The 9068-nt window shown below is 41.1% G+C and overlaps 1 protein-coding gene across 1 annotated transcript in view; it reads right to left on the bottom strand.

Annotated features, from left to right (window-relative positions):
* Positions 1-4681: 4681 nt before the first annotated feature.
* Positions 4682-9068, bottom strand: part of LOC113019308 (uncharacterized) — a 43191-nt gene continuing 38804 nt past the window's right edge. The window contains exons 49-61 of the mRNA XM_026162917.2: positions 8814-8939; positions 8420-8493; positions 7170-7311; positions 6982-7080; positions 6805-6884; positions 6636-6722; positions 6464-6533; positions 6270-6368; positions 6087-6167; positions 5857-5967; positions 5593-5706; positions 5403-5513; positions 4682-5221 (exon numbers count right to left, since the gene is read on the bottom strand). Of these exons, the coding sequence (XP_026018702.2) occupies positions 5129-5221; positions 5403-5513; positions 5593-5706; positions 5857-5967; positions 6087-6167; positions 6270-6368; positions 6464-6533; positions 6636-6722; positions 6805-6884; positions 6982-7080; positions 7170-7311; positions 8420-8493; positions 8814-8939 (1287 nt within the window). The 3' untranslated portion in view covers positions 4682-5128. The remainder of the gene's footprint in view (positions 5222-5402; positions 5514-5592; positions 5707-5856; positions 5968-6086; positions 6168-6269; positions 6369-6463; positions 6534-6635; positions 6723-6804; positions 6885-6981; positions 7081-7169; positions 7312-8419; positions 8494-8813; positions 8940-9068) is intronic.

Below are 9068 nucleotides of genomic sequence, written 5' to 3'. Positions count from 1 at the left end.
TCAAGGTCCACAGTGACATGAAATAATAACTCTCCTCAAATGCATCAAACCTAAAGTAACGAGCCCCTTTTGACGTAAGGAGTAGAAAGCACAGATATTTGTTTAAAAATGTCGGGAGTAAAAGTCAAAAGTTGTCAAAAGTTGTCAAAAGTTCCGGTTAATACTTGTACAGCTGCTGTTATTGTGTATATATTTATTTATATTTCTTCATACATTCTTATATAGTTCTATATTGTGTATTTTGTTGTACAGTTATTTTATTTTCAACTTTAATTTATATATTTTATCTTATTCTTTCCCAGTTAAATTTACCCTTCATTCTAATTTGTGTTGTACAGTTATTTCATTTTTAACCTTAATTTATATTTTATTCCTTCCTAGTTAAATTTGCCCTTTTTAATTTTTCATATTTATTTCCTATCTTATTCATAGCCTTTTCCTTTTTTTTGTTTTCTTTAGGTCACGAGCAGTTGTCCAAGCATTTCACTACATATCGTACTGTGTATGACTGTGTACGTGACAAATAAAATTAGAATTTTGAATTTGAGAAAAATAAATACTCAAGTAGAAATACCTGTAAATTCTACTTAAGTACAGAAATAAATTGTCTGTACTTCATTATTTCCCACCTCTAGTAGTAGATAATATGATGCATGTTTTAAAATGTGATTAATTTAATACTGCCTAAATTTCAAAATTTTCTAAATACTCAAGAATTTGGAAAATTGTAATTTCATTCTTTAGGATGATATTCCAGGCTCTGATGCTTTAAGAATAAAGATATGTAATACAAGACTTGATCTGTGTTTTGTAATACAAGTTGAGAAAGAGCACAGAGGTTGAAGAGGCCACTACCCTCTTCCACATTTAAACGTTTCTTCCTTCTTTTTTCTAGTCTTGTAAGATGCATCAGTCTAACCTTGCTGCTAAGACTTGTGATGGCCAGGTCAAATATTTTTAGCATATTGTTTCTCAATGTAAGATTGCAATTGCTGAACCACACCTTTCTTTGAGTACAGCTAGTTTGATATTGTAGCAAACATGTTTTTTAATACATGTGCATAAAATGTTTTGATATTAGGTTAAAATGTTACATTTAAGCAAAAAGCAGCACAATCTCATTTTTGACATTTATTTTGTTACTGACACAGATGGTGTGGATATTTAAAGCTGTGCTCATTTTTCCTTAAACCCAGCTGCTATATAATATCTCCACCTGAAAACCCACTCCAGACTTTAGAGGGCATTTGAACAATAATAAGTTTGTTTATCAACTGAAAATATTGGCAAATTCATTTAAGATGCATCATTTTAACCTGGCTGCTAAGACTTTTGAGGGCCAGGTCAAATGTGCAGGTCAAATATTTTTAGCATATTGTTTCTCAATGTAAGATTGCAATTGCTGAACCACACCTTTCTTTGAGTACAGCTAGTTTGATATTCTAGCAAACAATTTCTTTAAAAATACATGTGCATGAAATGTTTTGATATTAGGTTAAAATGTTACATTTAAGCAAAAAGCAGCACAATCTCATTTTTGGCATTTATTTTGTTACTGACACAGATGGTTTAGAATTTAAAGCTGTAAAGTCTTTTACTTCTATTGTCACGGTCCTGGGCCTGTGGCCCAGTGTTTTGATTCTATATTATTGTTTATTGGGTCCTGTTTTGCTTTTCTAGATTTCTTGTCCTTCTGGGTTGTGATTTCTAGCTCTTAGGTTTAGTTCTACCCTCATGTTCCTCCTGTTTCCTCTGTACTGTGTTAGTATTGTCTCTGAATCCTGCCTGCTGTTTTTCCAGCAATAAAGCTGTGCTTTTCAAGTTTATCCCACGTGTCCCCGTGAGTTTGCGTTTGGGTCCAATCCCTGCCTGCCACACAGCCGAAACATGAGGGTAGAACGCGACCATTACACGGACCCAGAAAACCGCTCCCAGCTGCGTGAGCGTCAGGATGCTGCCTTTGCCCAGCTGGAGGAGGAGCTCCGCTGGAGGCCGTGGCGCACTTCTGACTATGGGCGGATTTTCCGAGGAAATCGGCTGGCTTTCGGAGGTCCCCGAAGTTGCCAAAAGCCTCCGCCTGTTGCCCCGCTCGCACCCAAGCCTCGGCCGCTTCAGGTGGGAGTGCTCAGTTTTTCTTCTGATGCTCATGCGCCAGCCTCTGCATTGCCGTCCTGCACGTCAGAGGCTCAGCTGTACACCCCGTCAGATTCCTCACCTCAGAGGAAGCGACGCTCACGCCGCCGTCACTTTTCACCTGCTGAGCAACTCCCGGTGGTGAGTCATAATGACTGCCTTTCACACATTCCACCTGAAGCCACAACTGAGAAGAACGATAAACTCACCTCTGATCCATGGGGAACTTCCCTTATGGATGATGACAATGACTGGGAAAATTATTTTCATTCAGCTCCCTGGGAGGGGGGATTAATTAAGGACAAGTCAAACTCTTCAAACCCTTTAAACACTACTAAAACAAAGACTGTAAAGCGTGGTGGAAAAAGTGCAAAATTCATTTTTGATAAGTTTGTTTTTGCTGACCCAGTACATTTTAACCCTGAGCCTGCCCATTCTAAGACTGTTTTTTCTGGGCCCAATCCTTTGCCTACTTGTGTTCCTGCTCCCAGGGCAGCTCGGGCCCAGCGTACCCCTGCACCCGTATCAGTTCCTCGGGTGTGAGAGTCTGGGGCCCAGTTGGTCCCTGCTCTGGTTTCCAGGCCGACTGAGGCTCTGTCAGTCTCTGCACCCCCTACCAGCGCCTCGGGTGAGAACGGCAGCTGCCCAGCCGTTGCCGGTGCCTGTCCTGGCTTCCAGGGTGAGGGGGGCTGTGAACCAGTCCACCCCTGCACCCATGCCGGTCCCCAGGGTGAGGTCAGCCAGGATACAGCCCGTCTCCGCACCCATACCTACTCCTGGGGTGGGAACGGCTAGTGTCCGGCAGGTGCGTGCACCCGTTCTTGTTTCTGCTGAAGGCTCAGGCAAGCCCGCCCAGCAGTCCTCCCTGTGTTCCAGAGGCTCAGGAGAGTTAAGTCCACAACCATTATCACCACCATCACTACTGCATGCATTTCAGTCTATAGCTCAGTCATTGGCTGTATCCCAATTGAGGGTCTGCAGCCTTAAAGTACGCAGCCTTAACGGTCCACAAGGGCCGCGTACTCAAAGACCGCTAAGGCCGGAAATGCGAGGCTTGTGAAATGGGACAGTCTAGCCTCCGTCGCGCTGCCCAAGTTGCCTAGCAACCATGATACTAACAGCTGGAAACGTTTCATACAGCTTTGTTTGACAGAAATGAAGGAGAAAATCTTTTGTTCATTTGTTTGTTTGTTTCTACATGAGCTTTGATCATTCTCTGTAAGATTAAGCTCAGCTATTGAACGGCGTATATTTTAAAGTAAAGGCTTTAAAACCAAGTTAGTACAAACGTCACTAATGTCACATAACTTTGCCGACATGTGGCCAACAGTAATGTTTTAATGTTCTTCGTTATTAAACATTTGCACATAAGTGACATAATATTCAGTACTTACTTAAAGTTTACTCTTCGGGCGCCCCTCATCTGCCGTTTTTTTTGGCAAAATTATCCACACAAACCGCCGCGCTATGCATTCTGGGATATGTTGGGCCACGAAGTCTACACCGCCACATCCTTAAAATTCAGGGAAATGAAGGACGCATTTGAGGGCCGCATTTCGAGCAGCCTTCGAATTGGGACAGCCTTCGTCGCGTCGCTGTGACGTAATCGGCCTTAAAATGGGGCCTTTAAGGCTGCAGACCCTGAATTGGGATACAGCCATTAGCTCTGTTAGCAGCCCAGTCCATAGTTCAATTTCCTGTGTTACTGTTAGCTCACCCCTTAGCCCACTGTGCAGCTCAGCCATCTCCCCAGTGTTCAGCTTAGTCATTTGTTCCACCACCTGCCTTCTGTTCAGCCAGTGGTCTCTGTCCCTACTGGTCATGCCACGTCAGCTGGGGGGCCCGAGGAGCCCGTCCAGCCTCATGCCACGTCAGCTGGGGGGCCCGAGGAGCCCGTCCAGCCACCACCTGGGGCTGCCACGCCGTGGCCTGCAGCACCTACGCCGTCGCCTGGTTCAGCTTCAGCTTCGCCGTCGCCTGGTCCAGCTTCAGCGTCGCCTGGTCCAGCTTCAGCTTCTGCACCAGCCTCAGCTTCTGTATCAGCCTCGCCTGGTCCTGCAGCTGCCACGCTGCCGACCAAGCCACATTCTGCACCTCGGAATCGCCGGCCACTTTCCGGGCCACCAGCTGGACGTTATCGCCGTCGAGGTCGGCCCCCAGAACTGTTTCCCCGTTGCCGTCTGCACGGTCGGCCCCAGAACTGTTTCCCCGTTGCCGCCCGCACGGTCGGCCCCCTGAGTTATTGGTGAACTGTACGCCAGTGATTTTTTTGTTTTTTTTGTTCCGTTGAATTTATCCCCCGTGTCCCCGTGAGTTTGCGCTTGGGTCCAATCCCTGCCTGCCACACAGCGGAAACATGACATCTATAGCATTGTTTTGTAAAATGATGGTCCTTTTGCCAATACATAAATTATGCAAGAATATGCTGATGTTATCTTCTTATTAAAAGTGAGATAATAAGTCAAATAAGAAGGAAAAAAGGAAGCATAGTTGCGTTTACATGCTGCACAGGATAGACACTGATGATTAGTTAAAAATTCACATCACAAAGCTGACAACACATATTTTATTGTTGATCAGATTAGAGAGTAAAATTCTTCACCAAAGAAAAAGTCACCCTGAAAAGACACTTCCAACCATAATCCATCACAGGACTTTCACAGACTAAATTTAATCTCATCTAATTCATTTGAGAATGCAGACTTTGTGTCTCCTTTGTCCTCGGGTGTCTAAAGTTTAAGGCATTGATTGACAGTTGTATTTTTCTGCTCGGATGATTTAATTTCAGCAGTTTTCTGCTTCTGAAGGTAGTGGAAGGACACAGCTAGGAGCCTCTATATTAGATAATAGTAAATGAGCAAGCAAAGGAGTAATTTCAAACACAGCAAGCTATCTTTTGTTGACTCAATCAAATGTGGTAGTATGGACATTGCTACACACACTGGGCCTTAAATTTTTCATATAGAGTAAATGTACAACTACAAATATGATTTTCTTATTCTGCTGTGAGTGCACTTGCATCATTCCCTGGACCATCTTCTGTACTGTCGTTCATCATCTGTTTGTATTTGCTCTTGAAAAACCCAGCCTAGAAGTGCAAGGAAAAAACATTAAAAGGCAGATATTGTGTATTGCAGTTGCAAACAAAATGAATGAAAATAACTATATGAGTGACTATAAAAACCTTTAACCTTTGTTTAACTGGTCATGATCTCTAAAAATCTTAAAGCTATGTAATGAATTGAAAAAGTGTAAGAAGAGTCTTTCACCTTATACAGGCCAGCAGTGAGTAAAGCCAGAATAGCCAACCCTCCCAAGCATCCTCCAATGATCGCTTTAGTGAAATCTGGCTTAGGGTAAACTTCTACCTCTGCTACAATCTGAGAGATGACGAGACACAATGTGGATGACATTTAAGCTCTTGTACATCTCAAACAAGAGAAAGTAATGCTAAGTCACCTTGCGAACAGGAGGATTGTTGTAAGACCCTGTTGAAAAGTAGATGTATTGTTCTTTGTCATACTCCACAGTGGCTGTACTGGTCAAGAGGAATTTAGCAGATTGAAGTCCAATCTATGGAAAAAAAAAAATAGACTAGGATGAGGCTGAATTAAAAATATTGTTCAATTTAAGGGAGAAATTGTTATCATATTCAAGTACATAAGACCACCTATAATCCAAATATGTATAAATCATTTATAAAAAAAACTACCCTTTAATTACCTGCTCTATCCATCCTGAACTGAGGTTGGCAGAGATTTCGTATGTCCTACTCTGCAGTCTTCCCATGAAGGTGTTGCACTTGAACACTCTGCACATGGCTACAGAGCAGTCCTGCAGGTGATTTAAAAAAAATTGAATGAAACAAATCTGTGATTCAGTACAAGGTTATGTTTTGAATCTGCACCATGGTTCAGTTTTAACAGGTAGCAAAAGTGCAGAGGCATACTTACCACCACTTTATTCTTTTGTATCTTTGGAACAGAATCTGTGACATTTGGTGCTTCATCATTTCCTCTCTGACAGTCTGCAATCTGAAATACACTTACATTAATTTCAGGGTGATTGATCCTAATTTTAGCAAATTCACCCATCACACAGCTAATTGTGACCCATTTTTGTATCTTTTCTATTACCTGTAGGCTGCTCAAATTCACCCAAATCTCTTTTTCATCAAGCTTCACTGGAACCTTGATCACCACAGTGAAATTAAGCGCTCTGATATAATTTGTTACCTAAAACATGGGGAGAAAAGACAAAGGCAGTCAAGCATTATAATGGTTAGGTCTAATTCACACAATAATATTTATTATATTTTATTATATTTTACCGTGACTGATTGTCGAACCGGTTTCTGCAAATTATTTATCCCAAAAGTAAAATTGCTGTAGCTGAGGGTGCTAGAAAGATTTAAACATTTAAACATTATATAAATAATGTGTAAGACAAAAGAATGTTGGCTTGCAAATAATTTCCTTTGTTACAAATACAAACACACGTACTTTTCAAATGTCATGGAAATGCTGTATTTCACAGCAATCTCTTTCATTTCGTAGCTTTCACTCGTAGTAGTGTTCTCTTGATTTCCACTGAAAGAGAGAAGTGAAATGGTTGTACTGTATCTGTGGGGTTATTAAACAAGGAGTACCTAAATGACCAAATGAACAGTACCTGGTGGCATTTGCAGTGACAAAGATCTTTCTCGCAAGTCGACTGTTGGTGTCAATCCCATAGGAGACAATGAAGAAAGCCTTAATTGAAATAAAGGAGAGAAATCTTGATTCCCTCACATCTTTTTACTAAACTGTGCAGAAGTGAGAAGAGAAAATTGCATCAAAAAAAACAAACCTCAGTTTTGCTCTTGAAAATTGGCTTGTCAATAGTACAGTCTGTCCTTCCTCGGGATAAACCATCTTCACTGTCCAAGGATTTGCACTCAATTCTTCCCTTTATTAGGAAATAAAATGACTTCTGGATGCACTGGGAGAGCAGCAGATCAGTGATGAACTGATAAAGACTTGATCCTGATGCCTTACCTGCTGAATGGTGAACTTCCTGTAGGAGAGTCCAGCTGGGTACGTGAGAATAACGCGACTGTTGTAGGAGTTTTCTCCTCTGTTCTCCACTGTGACTGTGACATTCAAAAGCTCATCAATGCCCACTTTAACCTCTGAGGATCTGACAGAGGACGAGAATAAAGGAAGAGGAAAACAGATTGCACTGTGTTGGTGAGCTTTCCATAAGCTAAATATAGCATGTATTTGTGTTGAATTCTAACATACTATGTTAGAATTCAAAATATGTAGTATGTAACATATATGCTGTGCTTCAATGCTGATGCTGTTTTATTATGTTTTGTGTATTGGTCAAATCTTTGAGCCCTTTTAATGTATGACACTTATGTATGTGTTGTATGTGAAAGGCCATATTTGCTGGTTTTTCGTATCTTTTTGAAATATGAATGACTTTTGTATTTTGTTTTATTAAGAACCTGAGGGCCTGAAGTGGAGGTGTCTGGGTGCCTTTGGTGGGGGCATTTGCGCTGTGTTTTTTTATGCAACCCCGGTTTAACCTGCAGATTAGTGTGAAGGTGTGTAGAGAAGAGATATACGTGAATTGGCAATTTTTTGATACTCTTTTCATCTAGGAGCCCATTTGCCCACTGGTGAGCTGATATGCTGTTGATTAATTTTGTGCAAGTGGATTGATGCCTCTTTTGTTTCGTGTTTCTTTAATAATTGTCAAAAAAACAGCTTCTTGAGTATTTGTCTCTGTGTAAAGAATAATGGACCATGATGCTTTCTTGGTGAATTGTAAAGTTCTCGACAAAATATATAATATAATATATCCATCCATCCATTCGCTTCCGCTTATCCTTTTCAGGGTTGCGGGGGGCGCTGGAGCCTATCCCAGCTGTCATAGGGCGAGAGGCGGGGTACACCCTGGACAGGTCGCCAGTCTGTCACAGGGCCGACAGACAACCATTCGCACTCACATTCACACCTAGTGACAATTTGGATTTCCCCACAAGCTGCATGTCTTTGGACGGTGGGAGGAAGCCGGAGTACCTGGAGGGAACCCACGCAAACACGGGGAGAACATGCAAACTCCACACAGAAAGACCCCGGCCTGATGGTGGAATTGAACTCAGGACCTTCTTGCTGTGCGGCAACAGTGCTAACCACCGTGCTGCCTTATATAATATAATATAATATAATATAATATAATATAATATAATATAATATAATATAATATAATATAATATAATATAATATAATATAATAACCTGGTGAAGTTGAAGTCCACTTTTAGGTCATCAACACATTTGTTGTCAGTGCCGCAGTTGATCTCAAACCCTAACTATGGAACACAGCATGATGTGAAAAGTATGTATATTACACATTATTTACATAATAAATGAAACATCGGTGAATCCAACGAATAATCTGTTTGTTCTGTCATCTAACTTTACTTTTACATTTTTGTTAATCTGAACAAATTGAATATTCTTGATACGCTTTTGGAAAACAGCAAAGTCCTTTTCACACCCAAGAATTCTTCGGTAGAAGAGGTGTTAGTCAATTTTATGGCAACAAAAAGTTAATTCAGAAAAATAAGGTCAAAACTAATGCTGTGTTCTTCAGTTCATGTCCAGCTAGTACATTTTTAAAGGTATTTACAGGATAAATTATTGTTGTTTGAGCCTGCTGAGCAAGGCTTGGTCTGAGATTTGTGTTGGAAGGAAAACCGTCAAATGTGAATTTGAGCTCATTGGAAAGTTGATTGAGAGCATCGTCTGGGCAGGCCTGCAAAAAGACAGCAGTGTTAGATTTAGGTTCCGTGTTGGAAGACTCTTAAAAGCAAAATGGAAAACAAAATCTGCTGTTCACCAAATTGAACCTGATTTTTGGTTATATTAGTTTTTCTCTGATGTT

Source organism: Astatotilapia calliptera, chromosome 8 (assembly GCF_964374335.1).
Source record: "Astatotilapia calliptera chromosome 8, fAstCal68.1, whole genome shotgun sequence".
In the NCBI taxonomy this organism is placed as follows: Eukaryota; Metazoa; Chordata; class Actinopteri; order Cichliformes; family Cichlidae; genus Astatotilapia; species Astatotilapia calliptera.
The sequence above is the reverse complement of the archived record's forward strand: the minus strand, read 5'-3'. Positions and strand labels throughout refer to the sequence as shown.